The sequence below is a fragment of the Macrotis lagotis genome, chromosome 3 (assembly GCF_037893015.1).
Source record: "Macrotis lagotis isolate mMagLag1 chromosome 3, bilby.v1.9.chrom.fasta, whole genome shotgun sequence".
Lineage (NCBI taxonomy): Eukaryota > Metazoa > Chordata > Mammalia > Peramelemorphia > Peramelidae > Macrotis > Macrotis lagotis.
This window is the reverse complement of record NC_133660.1, coordinates 283,313,257-283,334,467: the sequence shown is the minus strand read 5'-3', so window position 1 is coordinate 283,334,467 and position 21,211 is coordinate 283,313,257. Positions and strand designations below refer to the sequence as shown.

Sequence of the window (21,211 nt, the reverse complement as noted above, 5' to 3'; positions counted from 1 at the left end):
AGCCCAAGATGAGAGAATAGAAAAAAGACCAATTTGCCCCGAATGGAGAATGAGGATGTACCCTCCTCCTGCGAGGTAGACAGGAGTTAGACTTGAAGAAGCAAGTGGGAGCTACTGAAGTTACTTGAATAGGAGAGTGACCTGAGAACAGCTGGGACGAGTGAAGTGGCAAGGTGGCAGTGATGGGATGGAGTCCTAGACTTGCATTTGGGAAGACCTGGGACCACAATCTGTCTGACATTTACTGTGTGATCTCTGAGTCTTCATTTCCTAAGACATAATAAGGGCAGAAGGACCACCCTCTATACTATACAACCCCCAAAATGTCGAGAAACTAAAACAAGATGCTTTGTGAAGATGAGCTGTGAATCTTATTATTGCCCTACCTAGTCCCTGGAGCCACTTGTCTTCCTCATCCTCACAGGTACCAGGGAGGTTGTAGCTCCTTCCCCTGCCATATGCTGAGGAGGCAGGGAAGTTAGCCCTCCATCAGAACTCTGCTGAATGTCTGAACTGGCTCTGAGGACCAGAGCACTGGCTGGATTGGGAAGTCAGAAGAACTGTGTCCAAATCCTGGAACTTTGGGTAAATTGCTTTCTCACTTTGGGCCCATTATCTCATCTATAAAGTCAGAGTTAGACTTGATCATGGGTTCTTAACCTGAGACCCATAAACTTGTGCCCTGAAAATAATTTGAACATTTTAAATAGGTAATCTTATAGTGTATACTTTATGCATCTAATAGGAGGATTCTGAGAAAGGTTTTACCCCAGGCTTTACCAAACTTCCAGAGGAGTCCATAACACAAGGAACTCAACTGGATGGTCTCTGGGGTCTTTTCCTATTTTAGATCCTGTGGTCCAGCCTTGCTCTCAGTCTCTCCCTACTCACCAACCTCCTCCATGTCCCCTTAAGCCAATGAGTCAACCTCAACCTTCCTTCTATTTATCAATAGAGGAATGGGGCTCACCTCCAAGTCTTCTCCTAATCCCTCACCCCAAGGGTTCCCTCCATAGTTTTATTCCCACAACCTGAGCCTGCAGTCTCCTCTTAACTGAAGGCCAATATCCAAGACTTTCCCAGGCTTGGTTTCCATTAGGATTGATTGACTTCATCCTACCTCTGAAGATACCATTTACCTCATAGATTGTTCGGTGAGGTAATTCAGTGTGTACAATGAGAGCTTTCATGGGGCTAGGGAGCTGAAAACAGAGACAAGGATCTCCCTTCTAGGTATATCCTCAGTATTCATCCATCCACTGGAAGATGATAGGAGAGAGAATGACTTTTCCTGTGGAAGGAAGAGAGAAGTTCATCTAGTCCAGCCAGCAACTTCCAGACAAGAATGACTGTCTTTTGCCCCAGGTTTCCAAGATTCCTGTTTCTTGACTATCAATATACTGGAACAATTCAGAACTCCTTCCTGAACATGTGGGGAAACAGGAACAATAATAGGTATGACATAGGCATATCTATCCTGTTCCCCATCCCTCAATCAGTGGACATCTACTCTTTCTTGTTTTTGCTACCACAAAAAAAGGGCTGCTCTGAATTTCTTGGTGCATAGAGGGACTATCTTTTAACTCAAAAGTTCAGTAGTAGTCAATCAACATTTATTAAGTGTTTTCCATTAACAATGGAATGAGTTTTCTCACACAATTAAAAATTATTTCCTATAAGGATGATACTGAAGCAACGTAATCAAGTCTCTCTTCCCATAGTCCTTCAGTATTGACTACTAACACCTTTGATCATTTTTCTTATCTTGAGAGGTATGAAATGAAACTTTAGGTTGTTTTAATTTAAACATCTCTTATTTTTATTATCTTGGAGGCCTTTCATTTGGTGGCTGATGGTATGCAATTCTTTTGAAAACCACTCATCTCCTTTGACTTATCTGTTTGCTTTCATCCTTGCTTTTTTTTTATTTTTAATCCTATGTGATTCTTGTCCATATCCTCTCAGAAATTCTTAGAAGACCTACTCGAGACATTGGAAGTTTTCCTCTAGATCTTTTAGCTTGTGACTGTCCAGGTAGCACCCAGACTGTCTGTCTGTCCTTATGCGTTCGTGATCAGTGTAACTCCTTTTCTGATCATCAGCTAGAAAATGTATGCCTTTATACCACTCCCTATGCCTAAGTCATATGGCAATATGACTGGTTATGGGCTGCATCCTGCATATTTCTCTCATCATGCATATTTTGGTTCACCCATAATTCTGGAGATTCTGATGTTCTGTGATTTGTATCCCCAGAATCTTCATGTTAAAAATTAATGAGCTTTTCTGTCACAGGCACAATGTTTGAAATGTGATCCAGACTAGTCCTTTCCTCTCCTTCAAGTCTAGACTTCATTGGCAGTATCTTTCCAAGCCTCCCAAAGTCAATCAGATAATCAAAGAGATATGTGTCAAAGACCTATATAAACACTGACTCACTATAGCTAATATACTCTGATTTTCCATTCAACTTGATGCAGACTGTAGCCTTGGCCTGCTTGTCTTGGTTAACACTCATCCATGTCCTTCAATGAGTTTGACACAAGGATCCGCCCAACGTCGCTGGGAGGGTGGGGGCTTGTCTTCTCTTGACATTGCTGGGGCTCCGCTGAGGCCCATCTTGCCACATGACCAACTCATCTTCCTTTGAGATAATATGCTTTTTCAGTGACATCCTTAATTCTGGCTCTTCCTTGGAGTTCATAGTCATGTGGTGCAGCCTACCCACTCTGTACCTCTTTGTTGCCTTCTCAGCGATCCTCAGTCTTGGTTCCTGGAGACTGTAGTGTTACAGGACTTGGAGTGAGTCATTCAGGGACAGGCCAGGTACCTCTAACCAGCCTAGACCCAGCATGCTGCCCACTGAGTGATGCCTCAGTCATCCAGCAGGCTCAAGGCCTGGACATCTGACGGTTGCCCATGGGGCTCACTGTCTTCCTCTCCCTCTGTTAGAATAATCAGGTCAATGGGCCTTCTGCTGCAGGGAAGGACAAAACAGTTCTCTCCTTGGTCCCACTGGGAGGTTCCACAATTTGGCTTCCTTGGTTGCCTAGGGCCATACTCCTTTAACTGGTCATGGTGGAATAGAGGCTCCAGGACAGTAGGAGACAGACTAGAACTATTCATTGGGTGCCTAGAACTGTTGTTCCATGAGGCCCTTCCCAAGCCACGGGCCTGGTGGGCAGCTGCTGGCGCCGCGGTGGCCTTGGGAGTCAGGAGGACGGGCACTTGATTCCTGCTCATTGTGTGACCCTGGGCAAATCACTTCTGCCCCATTCTTCCCACATTCAGGGTCACCTGCAGTCCTGCTGCCTATCTGGCCACTGGTCCCAGGAGGCCCCGGAGGAGGAGGTGAGGCCGGGGCCTTAGCCCAGCCGCCTGGCTCCCGGCCCGTCCGGCCTCCGCTCCCGGCTGTCCCGGGCTTCTTCCAGGGCGAAGCACAAAAGAAACATGCCCACTAGCGCGGCAGCCACTCGCCCGGGGGTCTCTGTGTCCCGGGGGGCTCCACAGGCTCCAGGCCGGCGCCCCGCGGCCAGCACCACGTGGGCGGGCGAAGGGGCGGGCCCCAAGCCGAAGGCGCCGCGGGGATGCGCACGCGCGGCGGCTCTGGCCTCCCATTGGCTCTCTTGAGCCGAGGGGGCGGGAGCCGCGGGGCTTGGCGCTTCCTGCTCCGGACCCTTCGGGGAAAGCGGAGTCGCCGGCTCTGATTGGAGGTGAGGAGGGTTGGGGGGCCCGGGGCAGCCGCGGGGAGCCCCGACCCCGAGCTCGGCTGCTCAGCCCTCGGCTGCCGCTTCCACCGGGGCCGAGCTGGCCTCTCCCCGCCCCCACTCTGACCCCCCACTTCCCCCAGCTGGGCTCCGGGCCCACCCCTCCCCCAGGCCCCTCCCTCGCTGCACCCCCAGGCCGGGGGCCGGCCGGAGGGGGCGCCTCTGTCCATTGTTGACCCCGTGACCCCGCCCCTCTTCCCGCAGATGGACTGCAGCGAGGGGGGCCCGGGCCCCTCGGAGCGCTCCCAGCGCAGCAGCGTGTCCTCCGTGGGAGCCCGAGGTGGGTGCTCTTCGGGGCTTGGGGGGTCGCCCTCCCTGGGGGGCTCGGGATCCGGGGTGGGGGAGGGGAGAGGTTGGGCGGGGGAGAGCCGGCCCCCCAGAGGGGGCTGGGGGGGCCCTGGACTTGGCTGCTGGTGGGGTTTCATAAGGATCGATTGCTTGACCTAAGCTGTAGCCTGCCTCAGACTTAGGCACTGTGAGACCCTGGGCCAGTCACTTCCCTTTCGCCCTCCCAGGAAGTTCTCAGACAAACTGGAAACCTTTAAAACACAGGGCATTGGGGGGCGGGCTCTCACCATCATCATCATCATCATCCTTGTTATGGTGAGATTTGAAGGTCCATTCAGGCGCTTCTTCCAGACCGACCCCCAGGGAGTCCCAGGTCATCTCTGATGTGCCAGTAGACAGTGTCCTCTGGGAGCCTTGAGGGGCTTCACAAGGCTGGGAAATGTGGCTCCACATGTGGGGCCCTGGCCCTGGGTCTCTTCCCCCCCGCAACCCCAAGCCCAGCTCCCCAGAGCCCCCCTTTGTTCGACTCCCCCGGCGGTGGTTTGGGAGCCCCAGTCGGCCTGGTCCCATCCATCCTGCCCTGTCCGTGTAGGAGAAGCTGGCTTTCCCCGACCCTCCTGACCTCGCCAAGGTTTTCTTCCCTTGATTCACAAACAGGGATTTTATAGGGACGTCATCCTAGGGTCAAGGAGCAGGAAAGCCCTTCAAGGCCATCCAGGCTCCACATTCTGTGGAGGAACCTGAGGCCCAGGTGGGGGACTGACTTAAGGTCCCAAGAGGTGCCAAGTGTCCACTTTGCCAGGGAAGGGAGGGCACTGCGGGGCTCCCCACACATCTTGCAACACTCCTAAGTTTTTGAACTTAAATCTCCCTGGGCCCTTTGGGAGCTTGACTTGGTGGTCAAACAGTCCAGGTTTGGCCAGGATCAGTGGCCAGGGCTATGTACAGGCACTTGGGACTGGCTGAAACGCCTGCCCCCAGGCCTCTGTTCTTCCTGTGGCTCACCCCGTCTTAGGGAGCTTCAGGGCTCCCAGGGGGCTCGTTATGGCCTCCCCTTATTAGCCTGGCTTGTGACTCTGGTCCAAGGCCACTGGACCTCAAGTGGACCAGGCCCCCATTGGGTTAGGTCAGAGGAACCTGGGAAAGAAAACTAAACATGAGGAGGAAAGACCCCGGAATTGAGGGGGCTGGGGATGGTTTTCTCTAGAAGGTGGGAATTTAGCTGAGAGGAGGTGGGAGTACAAGAGGGAGACTCTTCCAGGCCTGAGTTGGGAGAGGGTAGAGGATGTGGTGGGGAGAGTGGTGTAGGGAGCCTGGGAAGGTGAGGAAGGGCTATGAAGGCCAAATAGACTAAACAGACTTCCTATTTACCACTGGACGTGACTGGGATGATGTGAAATACTTAGCGTTTCTTCCTTCCCATTCTACCCACCCCCGGAACCCTCCCTAGAGGGGAGATCAAACCCTTGGGACAGGCAGCCAGGCCAGATCCTCCTGAGGGTCTCTGAGCTTCATGGCCCCCCACCACAGGGATCTGGGTCTTCTACCCTTAGGCCTACCGGCTGGTATCCCCTAACTGTGCACTTCTCCAAATTTCTAGTTTTTAGAGCACCAATTCCGTTCTCCCAGTTTGCAGAGCCCTCCCCTGAGGAGGCCTCTTGTTTGCGGCTGGCTCTCCTGCCCTGTGCCCCCCTCCATTGCTGGCAGCCTGGGGCAGGAACTCAGAGTAGCATCAGCAAGCAAATGGACTGCACAATTCTAGTGTGACACCAGAGAATTTGCCAGAATTGGGGGTGGGGGCCAGCTCTCCCAGGACTACAGGCCTTGGGCTGTCTTCCCACAGCCCCTCCATCAGTGACCCTTAACATCAGTCATGGTTTTTATAAAGGAGGAGATGAAAGCTGGGGGTGGTAGTGGATTTGCCTGAGGTTGCCCAGCTAGTGAGGGTAGAGCTGGGGTGTGGCTGTGCTAGTGGAAGCCTTAAAAAGCCATCTCTTTGTTCTGTGGTAGGGAATGCAAGTGTCCTCCTTTTCCAGAGGAGTAAACTGAGGCCCAGGAAAGTTCAAAGCTTTGCCCAGGCTCACAGCCCAACGGACATCAGGCCAGGACTCAAAGAGATGCCTTTGCACTTCGATCATTGAGCCAGCATTTATGAGGCCCCCTCTGTATGCAAAGCCCCATGCTAGCCACAGAGACAGAAATGAATCCAGGGCTACCCTCAGGAGGCTTCCCCCTTTCTCAAGTACAGATGGAGAGAGGAAATGAAGATGATTTGGTGGTGGGGGGAAGCAGCTGCAGAAATCAGTAAGGGCTTCTCACGGAAAGTAATTCTTGACTGAACTGTGAAAGACCCAGCAGCAAGATCCAAGGCCGGGCTGGTGGATGGAGATTAGGGGGCAGGGAGAACCACAGAGCTCCCCTGCTGCTCTCCCAGTCCGTGCCTTCATATGGCCCTCTGCCACAGCCCCTCCCGTCTCCTCTAGGGTCCTGCTAAGAAGGGAATGAGGCTGTGATGGAGATGAGCCTTCGCCCAGGGTTCTTTCCACTCCATCTCAGTGCATCCTGTCTTTTCCTCCCCACCACCATGCTGACCCCTGGGAGATCTTAACCTGCCTGATTGGGCAGGGAGCTCTTGGGTTCTGAGGCCCAATCCCTGGAAGCCTATGAAGATAATATCTGGTTTAGGTTTGCAGGCTGGTTCAGACACCTTGTGGCCAGAAGGATGCCTGTTTCCCTGGGGTATTTGGCAGGGGTTGGCCATCCTGGAGAGGGGTGCTGAGCTCAGCACCGTCTCAGCTTAGCAGGTCCCCATGGAGAAGAGACTTCCCTCTGGGTCTCCAAGGCTCCATTGCCCATAAGCCACATGGGCAGTCATGGGGCAGAGGTCAGAGCCATGGCAGCTTGGCCTTCATCTGTGTTACAGCAGCTGACGTGCTTGTGTACCTCATGGATGACACAGTGCTGCCCCTGGCCATGGAGAATGTAGCCTCTGTCACCGCCCAGGACCTTCACCGCACCATCCGGGAGGCCCTGCAGCTCCCTGACATTGCCATGGAGGCCTTTGCCCTTTGGCTCATCTCACCCTTACTTGGTAAGGACCCTTAGGGCAAAGCCATCTGGGTGCAGTTCAAAGGGGGCTGACTTTGGAATCAGTGGGTCTGTATTCAAATCCTACCTCTGACATTCACTACCTGGGACTCCCTAGTCATTCTGGGCCTGTAAAATGAAGGGAAGGGTCCCTCAGACTCTAGACCCATGATGCTATGAACTGAAACATTGGAAGAGCTATTTTTGGAAGCAAAATGTTGTGCATGGAGGTGGTTTTCACAGCCTCCAGTGGAGAACTTGGTAAATCAGCTAACCAGGAAGGCTTTGCAGGTCCCCCCACACCCCCACCAAGGTTACAAGGGGAGCAGGGAGATGAGCAGAAGGTGCATGAGTTTGGACCCAGGGATGAAGCCCAATGTGGCTGAGTAAAGAATCACCATTTCCAGAGGACTCAGCGACTTAAAGAGGGGGATGGGGGAGACAAGAAGAAGCACCAGAGTGGGGGGATCGACAGCTCCCCAACTGTCCAAGTGGAAACTGGGCATGCATCAGTGAAGATCACTGGCACCAGTGGAGATCACCGGCATCAGTGAAGTTCACTGGCATTGTGGGCCCCTTTAGGGAGGGCAAAGGACTTTCCAGACTTGGGTCTCCAAGCCTCCCAACAGTCTGGAAGTGTCAGACTCCACATGTTAGTTTTTTCCCTTACTTCCTACGTTGGGGGGGGTGGGCAGGACAAAGAACGTGTGCTGTGCCCTGTGGATCTGACACCACCTCCACACCACTGATCTGCCAGGCCTAGAAAGAGTGACCTGAGATACCTGATCTCTGTCAGCCTCAGGCTCCTCATCCTTAAGATGGGGGTAATGAGAACAAGAGCCCTTTTGTGTTATAAGGACCAAACCAGGCCTGAGCCTTTGGAAGCAGGAGCCTTTTTCCTGTTATTTCTGGTTTTGGTGTCCAAAGACGTGGGTTCAAATCCTTGGTTATGATATATGGCCTTGAGCAGTTCCCTTTGCTTCTCTCAGACTCAGTTTCTCCATTGGTACCCTAGGAGAATGGCAGCTGATGGTGCTGGAGAAAGTATGCCTGGCTATCTGGGGCCTAGGGAAGGGTTCCTTGCATGCCCCTCAAGGGAGATGGCTCACATAATCCCCCCATTTGAAAGCCAGGTCCATTAGGGGTCTTTGGGCTGCTGTGAACCGTAAACTCAAATTCAAACTTTGATTTTCTTTCTTGATGCTCTTGCTGAAGGCCACTGGTGCTGAGGAGGGCAGATCAGAGACATGAAGCCGGGGGGGAATCAGAGCTGAGGGTCTGGATGGGGACAGCTGGGGGAGGAAGATGGAAGGGGTCGCTTGGAGAAGTACTGCAGAGTAAAATGAGGGGAGCAGTGTGGAAGTGCTGGAGACACTCCTGGGGATCACAGGCTCATAGGCCGAGAAGAGCCCCAGAGGCCATTGAGTTTGTGCTCCTTGTTTTCCTAAGGAGGAAACTGAGACCCAAGAACTTACATGCTGGGATAGAGGCGGCAATGGGATCCAGACCCCATCATTGCTCTCATTTTAAGTCCAGGACCCTTTCCACTGTACTCAGATTCTGGAGGACAGTCTCTGTAAATCAAGGACAAGAACAGTGTAGCGAAGCCCTCAGAAGAGGGAGGTTGGAGGCTCATATACTTAATGTAGGCCCACTTGACCTTTGGTTTCTGCAGAGAGGAGCCTTGCTGGGCTGGGCTCAGCCTGGACCCCCATGGCAGCCTAAGCAGCGGCCCAGTCCTGCTCTCCCTATGGCTCAGCCTTGTTGGGGGTATCCTGAGGAATCAGAGCCCCTCCCAAGGCACCTTCTCCACCCTTTCCTTTGGCAGAGGTGCAGCTGAAGCCCAAACACCAGCCATACAAGGTGTGCCGACAGTGGCCGGACCTGCTGTTTCGCTTCACGGATGCCTCAGAGGATGACATCGTTGTGGGTCTGTAGCACTTTTCTTTCTTGCAACCCTGGGACTCTTCTTTGCCCTCCCCGCTTCTCCCCTCCTTTTTCCATTTCTGGTTAGCAGGGGCAGGTTCCTATTTAGATAAGTCCTCTTCTCTAATCATGGAATCAGAGGGAAAATGTTGACTTTCACCTGATTAAAGCCTGAGCATGTCATGGTACCTGTAGCCATAAAGTCCTGGCCTTGTTGCATGCCATTCTGCTGACCAGCGGCTGGCCAGCTAGGTCTCAGCTGGACTCTTACCTCATCAGGCTGGGTTTGACAGAACAGGTCTGAAAGGAGCAGAAGCCTCCTGGAGGCTCTACCACCCAGCCAGCCTATGTCACTACGGCTGACAGGTGATGTGAATGCCTTGCCATCATCCCTTCCCTCTACTTAAAGGTGAGCCTTGGAAAGAGCTTCTCTCTAGTGTCCTGATGAGTCCACTCAAAATATGGCACGTGAGGCAGGAATGTAGGATGGGAGTGAAGGCAGAACAAGAGAAACAAGGCTGGATGAAGATCTGGGGCATCGGGGGAGCCCAGGAGCAAGGAGGTGTGCCAGGCTAGACTGGGCCAACCTGTCTCCTCTCTGTCCCCAGATGAACCTTCTCTGCAGTTCCGAAGGAATGTCTTCTTTCCAAAGCGGAAGGAGTTGCAGGTGAGGAGAGGACCCCCCGCTCCGGGGCACTTGCTGTCTCTGCCCTCTCTCCCATCTCCCTCCATCCTTTACAGGTCCCATGGTCCTGCTCAGGCCTCCCAGGCCAGGCCTCTGTCTGAGGGCCTTTTGCCTCCTAGGTCAATAATGAGGACATCTTGAGGCTCTTGTATGAAGAGGCCAAGTTCAATGTGTTGGAAGTGCGCTATCCCTGTGATGTGGAGGACTGTGAGAAGCTTGGGGCCCTGGTGTGCCGGCTAGAACTGGGCCCTTACCGCCAAGGCCAGCAGACGGTGTGTGCCGTAAAGTAAGGCCCGAGCAGGACTCCATGAACTGGGGGAGGGGAAGGCATATTCACCTTTCTCTTAACGTAGCCTTCTTGTATTTAAAAAACATTGTGAGGAAAGGGGTCCCCCAGCTTCCCAGAAAGACTGCTGGAGCAGTCTCACCGAGGTGAGGCAGGAGGCTCAGAGAGGAGAGCCCAGCAAGGGAGCGGCCACCCCAGAGCTTAAACCCCAATGTTCTGAGGGAGGCAGGATCAGGCCCTCGCTAAGCCCTGGACCCCCTGCCCCGACACACTCATGGACTGAGGGGTTATCTATGTCCTCGAGTTAATACAGACCTGAGGTTCCAAGGCCAAGCCGGCTCAGGGAGGGACATTGGACCTCCGAAGGTGACCTGCTTGTCCAGCCCTGTTCTCTCTAAACCCTTGGGGCTGCCCAGAAGTTCAGGCCTTCTCCAGTCCTCTCCCCCTAAGGAGCCATCTACTTCCTGTCTGCAGAGCACTAGCCAGATCCCCAGAGCCCACCCCTTATGAGACACTTTCTAAGTAGGGACCGACCCAAAAAAGAACAAGATGTTCAGAAGGCCTTCTCCTCCTGGCACCTGCCAGGGGTCATTTCCCCAGGTGGGAAAGAGACTGCACCAGAACCAGTGCCCTCAACTTGACCCCCAGAGGCCAAGAGCTGCTCCCTGTGGGGCTCTGGGGCTTTGCTCCCTTAGTGAGGCTGCACATGAGGCCACATGTGCCCCTGATGTTGCCCATCTTGCCTTCTAGAGAGAAGCTCGACTCCTTCCTACCTGCCCATCTCTGCAAGCGATCTCACGGCCTCTTCACAGCCTTCCGGAACCGGGGTCCCCGGCTGGTATCAGGGGAGCAGGGCCTGTTGAGTGCCTATCAGGAGGTGAAGGAAGAGGTGGCAGGCCCAGAGGCAGAGCTGCTCACCAGGCATTACCGGGCCTACCTACACAAGTGCCATGAGCTGCCCTATTATGGGTGAGTGTGGGGAGGGGGCTTTCTGAGCCAGCAATGCCTGAGCCTAACCACGACCACCCCTGTGTCCCCAGGTGTGCATTCTTCAGTGGTGAGGTTGACAAGCCAGCCCAGGGCTTCCTGCACCGGGGTGGGCGCAAGCCCGTGACTGTGGCCATCAACCTAGAGGGCGTCCATGTCATCGACCTCAAGGAGAAGGTATGGTCTGCTGGAGCCCACTCTGGATATCCTGGGGGTCTCATCAGGATGTGGAGTGGACCTGAGGAGACACCTTCTCCAGGCACAGTTTACAAAGTGACTCACATTTGCTCTGCCCATTGTACCAGGGCAGTGGACAGTGCTGGGTTCTATATGACACTTAGTAGGCCTTGATTTCTCCCAGTGCCTCAGTTTTCTTCTCCATAAAGTGGGGAGCATTGACCTCCTAGGATGATTGTGGGACTACAGGAGGTCATATGCAAAGCCCTTGGCAGTTTGGTATGGCTCCAAATCAGTTCCTCGACCTTGATGGTTTCTCTCACAGAGGGATAGTGTAGACTCAGGAGCAAGGTCCCTTTGCCCATCTCCCCACCTCTTCTTCCTTTGCTGTCCTTGTTCTCACCACCCCAAGACCCTTCCCTGGGTCTGAGAGAAGGCTTCCATGGGGAATCTCAGAGCTCCCAGATTAGAGAATCCTCTCATTTCTGTTAGCTGATGGACTGTGATTGCAGATTTTCATCCTGCCCCTGGCATTGGCCTTTTCCTGAGTCCTTCTGTCATCCCATGGTCTCCCTGGTCAATGGCCCCTCCCCTCTGACCCTTCCCTCCCCTTCCTGTTGGCAGCACGTACTCCTGGGCCTGCGCTTCCAAGAGCTCTCCTGGGACTACACCTGCTCTGGAGACGATGAGCCCATCCTATGGCTGGAGTTTGATGGGGAGAGCGAGGGCACACCTGTCAACAAGCTGCTGAAGGTCTACTCCAAGCAGGTAATGTCCCAAAGGCCAGATTAGGATTTGAACCCAGAGCCTCAAGTTCTTCCCTGGGCTGAGACAGTCTACACCAAGGTGACCTCCACTGGCTGGCATCAGCTCCAGTTGTCTGAGCACGCCCCCCCAATCCAGGAGAGAACTTTGATGGGTCAGCATATATAGATCTGGGGTCAGGAATCCAGCCTGGTGGCTGTGATGTCCAGGACTCTACTGCCAGTGGCCTGCCCACAGGCCAAGAGGAAGGTTGAGCCAGGCCAGGGCTCTGGTCATTGTGTGCATATTGTGGGCAGCCCATGAAAGTCTAGCTTGGTACCTCCCTTGCCACCTCTCCCCAGGAGCCCTGGATTGTTGGGGGCCCCAGTCCTCAGCTCCTTGCCCTGCTCCAGCCTTTTGGCTGTTTTGAAAGTGGAAGTGACTCCTTCAGAACCCAGGAAAGAATCCAAACTCCACAGGGAGCAGGGCACGACAGAAGACCTTTGGGGAGGTTTTAGGGAGTTATTCCATCCTTTCATGATCGTGTTTGTCCTGTGTTGCTCCTCAGTCCCCCTCTCCGTAGACAGTGGTGGTCAAACTCATTTATACTTGGATTTACAACCAAGGTTGCCTAACTATAGAACCCTGTGAATAGTGATGAAATGATCGAGCCTCCCCTCCCAGAGCAGGGGCAGCTCCATCTGTCCTCTGTCTCACAGTACCCTTCATGCAGGGATGGCCACAGCCTTGCAGAGCTCTGAGTGGCACCTTTTGCAGAGCTTGGTCTCCTCTAGACTTCCCAAGGCCCATCTAGGTTGGAGTCATTAGCTTGGTCCCCCACCTCCCACAGTTCATCAGAAGGTGACGCTGGCGCTCTTTTATCATCTCCATTCTTTGGCTTTCCTAGGCAGAGCTGATGAGTGGCCTCATCGAGTACTGTATCGAGCTGAGCCTAGCCAAGGAGCCTGTGCCAGGCCAGGAGACAAAGGTCAGCCCCACGGCTGTCCCCGGCCCACAGCCTCCCACCACCTCTCAGCGCCACAAGCTTCGGAGGCAGAGCAGTGTGGTCTGCAGCCGAATTCAGCACCTGGCCACCATCGACTATGTGGATGATGGTGAGTGGCTTCCCAACAAGAAGAAAACCTGATCCAAGGCTCTGGAGCCAGAGGGATGATGGAGCCATCTGAGCACTCAGAGGCCCAAACCAGGTCTCTGCACAGCCCACTAGCAAGTGGACATGCAGCCTTTGATTGGAGGTAGAGGAAGCCACACACCTGAATTTTGAGTCAATCCCTGATGTTCTTCAGCTTTTGTTAGCTACACATAAGGGTTCAGTCTCAAGCTTAATATACCAAGGCCAAGACCTCTTCACAGTGTTCCTCCATTGAACTCTGACCTCTGGAGACCAAGCAGAGCAGCCCCCCTCCCTCTGATCCCTTTGCCATTTCTCCCCCCGCCCATCTTCTCTTCTGCCACATAAACTTTCCCAGTCTTCCAGTAGCACCATTTAAGGACTCATCATCTGCTCTGCCTTCTCTGTCAATGGCTTCTCTAAAATAGGACACCCAGTGAATGTCCAGAGTCCGTCTGACACACGCAGAGGGGCCTAGTCATGCCAGTCTCTTCTTGCAACCTACATTTTCATTCTTGACTGTTACTCTTCGAGCCTTGGCTGTCCCATCATACCTCCCCACCCCCATGCTGTATTGGGAAGCCCAAGAAGAAGGATTTCCATTTACCTCTATTCAGCATCATTCTAGTAGATGCTGCCTGGTGTTTTGGCCTTTTTGAATTCTGTCATCTAATAGGGTGACCATTCCCTACAGCTTTGTGGCAGCTGCGGGTTAGAAGAGTGTGTCAACCTCCTAGGCTTCTGTCCAAGTCAAGCTCAGACCCTCTACACACGTAGAGACTAGAGAATGAAGCCTTGCCCTGCTGCCCCCGGGACTGGTCATTCAGCCTGACCACACTGGCCTGGCTTCTCTCTCTTTTTCTCTCTCCCCATCCTCGCTGCACAGACACACATTTAATTACATGAGAGACGTGATATTTTGCCAGAATGCAGATAAATGCCTTCTCTGTTGTGGTCTTTTGAGTTGCCAATCTTAATGATCTTGTCACAAAATTAGAAATGAGGTCAGTCTGGTCTGCTCTGGTCCTGATGCCAGTTCTTCATAACTTTCTAGTTGCCCCTGATGCCTTAAATGGCATATTGCAGACTCTCACCCAGGCCTGGGCCAAGCTCAGTCTCTCTCGGCAGTTGCCTCGGTCAGTTCTTTCATCCCTGTCTGTCCTCTAAGCTCTTTGATGGCCATTGACCTTCTTCCCATCACCATAGACTTGTGTTGAGGAGCAGCTCCCAATTAGTCACGTCTGTTCTCTTGACAGCAAAATGAGCCTTCAGCCGCTCTGCTCACCTCCTTCATCCTCTCTGCCCTGAGCTGGCACTAGCCCACCTTTTCAAACTCAAACAAAATCTCTGCCTCATTGGTCCTCCTCTTCACTTTCCCTCCCAGCCTCAGGTATCTCTGGGTCTTCACACTTTGGACCCTGTTTTGTGTTTTGTTTTTTTAATTTAATTTAATTTAGTTAGTTAGTTTTTTGCAAGGCAAATGGGGTTAAGTGGCTTGCTCAAGGCCACACAGCTAGGTAATTATTAAGTGTCTAAGACCAGATTTGAACCCAGGTACTCTTGACTCCAGGGCCGGTGCTTTATCCACTACACCACCTAGCCGCCCCTGGGTCACTTTCTAACCTCAATGTCACCATGCTTGTAAAAACCTGCCAGGGAAGTGTGCAAATTCAGCCTCACTCTGACTTTGAAGCCTTTGGTTTATTCAGGAATATCTGCCACACAGGAGGCTGTTGCTCTGGCCACTGCGAGGGCCCAACTGACAGTCCCCCTTACAAGGGGCCTTGGAATGGTGCTTTGCTGTTCATTTGGGTGGGACTCCCCTGTGAGCCTCCGAACTGAAGCCTTCTCTCATCTGACTGCTCCTGAGTCTTTGGCCAGGTCCCAGTCACCACACCGGCCTCAGCCCTTGCCTCCTATCTCTTCTTAAGTCAGAGCCATCTGTCCTCAGTGGCTCACCTTTCACTTAACAAATAACAAATCACTGAATTTCCCCTAAAAGATTCCCTGATCCTGTCTTTTAGAAAAACCTGGATTGGTTAATAATTCCCATTTGTCTCCAGAAGTCTCTAGGTAACTCTCCTTCCTTCCGTCCCCTTTTCCTTCTGATTATCTTGATTTCTCTTCTTATCATTAGAACTTCATTCCTGAGGGCTTCCCGCCCTCCTGAGATGATCCTCAGGAATCCAACCTCCCCCCATCTCTTTTGAACCCATGGTGGACTCTGCTGCACTCTCCCAAATTCTAAGATGGAGGAGCCATTTTATCCCCCAGTCCGAGCCATCAGTCCCTCTTATTGGTGAAACAGTGATTCAAGCAGCGTTTAGTAAGCTACTGTGCACGAGGCCCTATGAGAGGCACTAAAGAAGCACAAACGGGCCCTGCCCTCAGGAAGCTTTCCTCCACTGAGGAAGATGAGGAACACCACCAGGTCCACATGAGATGCAGGCAGAGGAGCTCAGCATCAGCTTTGGGTGTTGGTTCTGTCTTTTGAAGGGTAAAATTTTCATGAAGGGAAAACCCTGTCTGCTTAAGGCAGAGGGATGGTCTCGGCAGCTATCTGGACAATGAGGTGTTCCCCACCCCCCCCAAGCCGTGCCCAAGTTCTAGACTTGTCCCTGTCTTTTCATCTGTCCCCTCTGCTTCAGTGTCTGGGGGACATAGAGGATAATTAGTGCTTCTCTTTATGCTCTTCTCCCATCCACCTTCTGCAGGCCTTCACTGAAGACCTACTGTGCTCCTCAAACGGGGGGGGGTGGGTCTTCTCTGTGTCTGCCCCCCTTCTTCAGAAGACAGACCTTTCTAGAGCCATGGTCACAGACATATCATCCCTTTAAGGCTCCCTGAGGCCTCTCTTGCATTAGGGCCTCTCCTTCATCTTGGATGTTAGCTGTCCTTTGTGTATTTATAAATCTGAAGATGAGAATTTTATTAGGACAGGAGGAAGCAAGGGACTATTTATGAAGCACCTATGGTAGGCTAAGCACTTTACTGACATTCTCTCATTTGTAGGAGGTGCTGCTATTCTCATTTTTTTCTCATGTTTTTCCTCATTTGAGGAAACTGAGGCAGGGGGTCAAGTGAACCACATAACTCTTAAGAATCTGGGGCCGAATTGGAGCTCAAGTCTTCCTGACTCCAGGCTCAGCCCACTATCATTGGGCCAGAGTGTCAGAGTAGATCAGGGATTGGTTGGGTTCCCCTCCTAAAGGTTTGGGGCTTGGAAGGGGTCAGTATCCATCTCAGGAGGGAGAAAGGGGACAGGCACACTGGGCAGGTTGCTTTCCTGGGCCTTTTGGGGCCAGGTGAATCTCAGTATAATGGAGTCAGTCTTCTCCTTCCTTCCCTTTCATTTTCAATCTTTTAATTCTATTTTGTGGATCTCACCAGGCAGTTATATCTTTAACTGCCCCCTTGTTAGCTATCCTCCATCCTTGGCCAGGGACCTGTTATTCCTGTATTTTGAAGTAACTTCTAGAAAGCCAACTCTCCTTTACAGATGCCATCTGCAATCACCTTGGCTTCCACCAAAACCACAGCCCCCCATGGGTGCTGCTGTAATTAAGCCTGACCAGTGGCAATCCTTCTCTGGCCCAGAGTAGGACAGTGTCCCATTCTCTCTGGACCCCCTACCTTCCTTCCCAAGCTGAGACAGGAGGGGGTGAGGGAGGGAGGACCAAGATAGGTTTACAGAAGCCCAGAGCAAAGGGGTCGCAATCCCAGCCCCCACTGAGCCAAATTTTTTCCTTCCCTCTCAATTCCAGGCAAGGAGATCAAACGAGTGAAGCCCAAACGAACAACATCCTTCTTCAGTCGCCAACTGTCCCTGGGCCCAGCAACCTATGCCGCAGTTCAGCCCACGGACAGTCTAGAACAGGGCTGAAGGGCAGAGAGAACAGAGCCCCCTGCCTGAACCGAAGCCAGCACTGGATTTGGGGCACCAGCCCTGTCTGTCCCATCCTTGACCAGGGAACAGACTCGTGCTCTGCTAAATTATTCCTCTATGTCTGTACTTCCTTCCCTCTTATGGGCATCTGGGGCCAGACAACTTGGTTCTTGGCTTTAGATATCTTGGCTGAATTGTGGGGCCCCACCACCCAGGTTGGGCTTGGGCAGAGTCTCCACTGCTCTCTTGCCTGGGTCTGTAGGCCTCTGTACCCTCCCCCTCCCCAAAGTGCCTCCTACTGTCTGAACAAGCTGGATCCTGAAAAAGCAGCCAAAGAATTTTCCAGTTTGGGATCAGAACAGCAGAGACTTGTTCAGGTCCCCTCTCTGACCCTGGCAGGCTTGGCATCTGCATCATCCACATTCCTTCTGCTAAACACATTGTCACACTCCCCTCCTGGGGCTGCTGGAAGGGAAGGAACCAGCCCCCAGGCTGCTGCCGGATGATGCTCTAAACTCTCGCCCCCGCTGCCGGATGGCTGGGGAGAACAGAACAGCCCTCCACATCTGCTCTGCTCTCAGCCTCCTCCAGGAGGCCCCAACCTTTCCTGGGGCATGTTTCTGCTCGCCAGCTGCTGCGAGACAGGAGACTGAAACAAGGGTGGGTTGATGGCACTCTGGTGGGTTTGGAATGCCAGTTGCTCACCAAGGAACAATCTGTTGTTCTTCCCCATAGAGGTTTCGCTTTCTGGGCAGAGGCTGTGCCACCCACGGCCCATAGCCTTACTTGTTCTACCAGAGGCTTCTGGGAACTCCTTTTAACCCCAGCACTTTACCCAGAGCCTCTTTCAAGGGCACCAGGCCCCCACTGAGCCAAGAGCAATTGGCTTCCTCCGGCTGGCTCGGGGACATCCTTTAGGTTGGAGACAACAACCCAGTCCTTGGGCTCAGCTGGGGAGGTTGGCTGGTTTTGTTTTGCAAGCTGGTCAGCAGGGAGTTCCTCCCTGCCAGCCTGTACCCACCCTGGACAGACGGCTTAATGCCACACCTTCACTTTCTCTGAAACACAATTTGAATAGACACATAAATTTCAGAAAAAATTACTTTCTAATCATGTTTTGGTTGCTTCCCCCTCCCCCCCCAAAAAAGGCCAACAGACCAAACCTTTCAAGAGGCAAGAACATTTTCCCCACACCCTCAAAACTGGGTTTGGGATTTCTTTCAAGACTTCCCTGTCACTACTAATCCCGATCCCATAGTAAAAAGAAATGTTACGGGAAAGGGCCAAGTGTCACCACTGGACTTTACTTGGTGTCCCCTTCGTGCTGCTGGGAAAAGGGACCAGAGGTGTGTCCTCGGCAGAGTTTCTCGGCTCCTATTCTCTCAGATCATCTCCAATGTGACTTTATTGCCTCCTTTTAAAAAACACATCAAAGCTGTTGAGTTTGAGATGAGCCAGGAGAACCTGGTACCCCCCTCACCCCCTCATTGGCACTTGTGGAAGCTCTTTCTCTGGGTAGTCCGTTCTTCCAGAGACTCTTCTTCCTGGCCCAACCTGTGAGCAAAACTGCCCACTGGTCCTCAGTGGGAATGCTGGTAAATGAGCAAGCCCTTTCTTGGGGAGGAGAAGGGATGCGGGTCAGTGATGGAATTCTGCTACCTATTTCATGGGTTTTCTTTTATTCTCTCTACTTAGAAACAAGTGGTATTTCTTTTACTAATTATTATTACTCTTTTTTAATGGACATACTAATTTTTTGTATTCCATAAATGACTTTTAATAATAAAGGTTGTTCTAGCACATTTTGGAATGGTTTGTGACAAAATTATGAGAGTATTGTACTTTGGGGAATTTATTAGACACTAATCAGGAATCCAAGGTATAGTGATCCTTGGGTCACTTAGACATTGGCCAGTTGAGAACCCAAAAAGACATATCCTCGGTGTGTTTGACTGGGCCTACAGTTATTCCCACCCTTTTTTTTTTTTTTGGCTGGAGGTTGAGGTAAGACCCTGCCTCAGACCTGAGGTGGAGAAGAGGGCTCTGCCCATTTGGACTACACCCAAGAAGAAAAGAATGGGTTCTAGCTTGGGGCCTCTCTAAACAGGCCTCTGTGATGGGTATCTAGGGGCCACCAGTCCTGTTCATAGTGAAGACCACCCACCTCTTCATATCATCAGTAATGACAATTTACCTCTCATCTAGAGCCGCAGTTGGTGCTCTGGAGGATTCCTTTCATGGAAGTTGGGTAATTGATGAGGTCCCTTCCAAGTTCAATTCTCTGGGTGAGACCAGACAGTGAGAGGGGCCTGATGGCCTCAGTGGTTATCTTCAATCTGTGCCCTTCCTGGGTCTGGGTTTGCTTCTCTATAAAGTTAGGAGATTGGCCTGCTCACTGCTGCTCTCCAGCCCTAACTCCTCAAATCCGTGAACCTCTGAAGACCCATCCTTACAGAGCACCCTCGCCCACCCACCTGGTGGAAGAAGTTCAGGTCCAAGGACACAGACTTTGGTCCCAATCCCACAGCTGGTCAGCGCTGCTCAGTGCTAGCTTGTGGCCCAGACTCATCTTGAATTTGCTTGGGTAGGACCAAAGAAACTCCCCAGATATCATACCTGGTGGAGGCAAGTGGTCCAGAATGTGGACGTGGTCAGTGTCTTAATGTCGGTAGTCTTGCCAATTGACTGACTTGTTGAACCACACTGCTAATAACAGGCCTGCACTTCTGAAATGGGTATTTTCTATCTACTCATTCAACAAGATACCTGTTAGGCCCTGTGACCAAAAAGACCAAACAACTCCCATCCTCCAGCTTAGGTGCTGGGGGGGGGGGGGGGAGACACAGGTTGGACAAGTCCAATCAGCCAAGATTTACTCCGCGTCAGGCCCTGGCCTTGGGGCAGAAGATCATCACTCTCAACCAGAGAAGGCTCGAGTATGAAGGGGAAGCAAGAGGCTCCTTGTGGGAAACGGAGGGAAGCCAAGAGTCACAGATGGAGAAGAAATGAGCCCCAAGCCTGGGGATCCGGCTAGGAAAAGGAGCAGAGGGGAGAGATGGCAGGGCTTGGAAGAAACAAGTTTATTGAATGGAGGGGGAGGCAAAGGTGACATGATTAGGTGAAGGAGTGGGAGGAGACTAACTGCTACAGTCGAGACACATCAGCGAGTATCTGAGAGATGCTACAGAGGTGATGCGGACAGGCCTTGGCACCATATTGGATGGAGGAAGGGGAGGGAGAGATGGTGAGGAGTCAGGGACAACTCCTCAGTTGCAAGTCTGAGGGGCTGGCGGGAGAGTGTTGCCCTCCACAGTAAGAGATGGGAGTTGGGACTTACAGGGGAAAGAGCTTGTGTTCAGTTTTGGATAGGTTGAGTTACCATCCCTATTGGACATCCATTCAGGATGCCTGAAGGTGGCCCGGGTGTGAGATCGGAGGCCAGCAGAGGCTAAATGGGGGTAGCACCATTTAGTAGATAGAACGTTGGACCTAACTAGAATCCAGCAGCCCCCCGCACTTGGCACTGTGCCCCCACAGGTACCTGAAAACCTCTGAGAATGAAGTAGAGTCTAATCCCTCTACCACCTCACAAGGTTATTGGGGGAAGTGGAAAGCACTTGCCAAACATGCCAGCGATATCTGGGTTCCATTTATTATTATCAAAAAATATCCCCCCAAAATGAAGGTTTGGGAGATCACTGACAGGTGAGTTAGGTGGGGAGGGGGATAGACCTCATGAGGATGAGCCTAGGGAAAGACCTGTCTCTTGGCAGAAAGAAAATTAGCGAGTATGTTCTTTCCTGACTGACAACTGTGCCTCCTAGAGGCAGGGTGGTCCAGTGGGAAGAGTCCTGCAACCCTCAGGAAAGCAAACTGGTCTCTTCTGTGGATGACAACCTGTGGCCTTGGACAAGCATTTCAAGGGCTATGAGCCTCGGTTTCCTCCTTTGCTCTCAGTGGCCTCTAAGGTTCTTTCCCAGGCTGAGCCTATAGCTCTTTGCAGGAGATAGAATCCTGGACACACACACACACACACACACTCACACACACACAGACACACACACACACAAAGACACACATACACAAACACACACACATACACACACACTCACACACACAGACACAGACACACACAGACACAAACATACACAAAGACACACACACACACACACACACACACAGAGCTTCCTCCGGACCTCTGTCTAGCTACAGTGACCGCCAAGAGCCAGAGGTCAGCTTCCTTCCT

At 52.3% G+C, this 21,211-nt stretch overlaps 1 protein-coding gene across 2 annotated transcripts; it reads left to right on the top strand.

Annotated features, from left to right (window-relative positions):
• The first annotated feature begins 1,206 nt into the window (after positions 1-1,206).
• Positions 1,207-18,797, top strand: FRMD8 (FERM domain containing 8). 2 transcript variants are annotated; one of them, XM_074231082.1, is made up of 12 exons: positions 1,207-1,455; positions 3,292-3,713; positions 3,972-4,047; positions 6,979-7,146; positions 8,971-9,072; positions 9,677-9,735; positions 9,873-10,039; positions 10,790-11,008; positions 11,080-11,203; positions 11,828-11,971; positions 12,855-13,062; positions 16,844-18,797. In XM_074231082.1, exons 3-12 carry the CDS (start codon positions 3,972-3,974, stop codon positions 16,960-16,962), a joined length of 1,386 nt encoding a protein of 461 aa, XP_074087183.1. In that variant the 5' UTR covers positions 1,207-1,455; positions 3,292-3,713; the 3' UTR covers positions 16,963-18,797. The 2 variants fall into 2 exon arrangements, with proteins under 2 accessions (XP_074087183.1, XP_074087184.1); XM_074231083.1 differs by lacking the exon at positions 3,292-3,713.
• Positions 18,798-21,211: the final 2,414 nt, after the last annotated feature.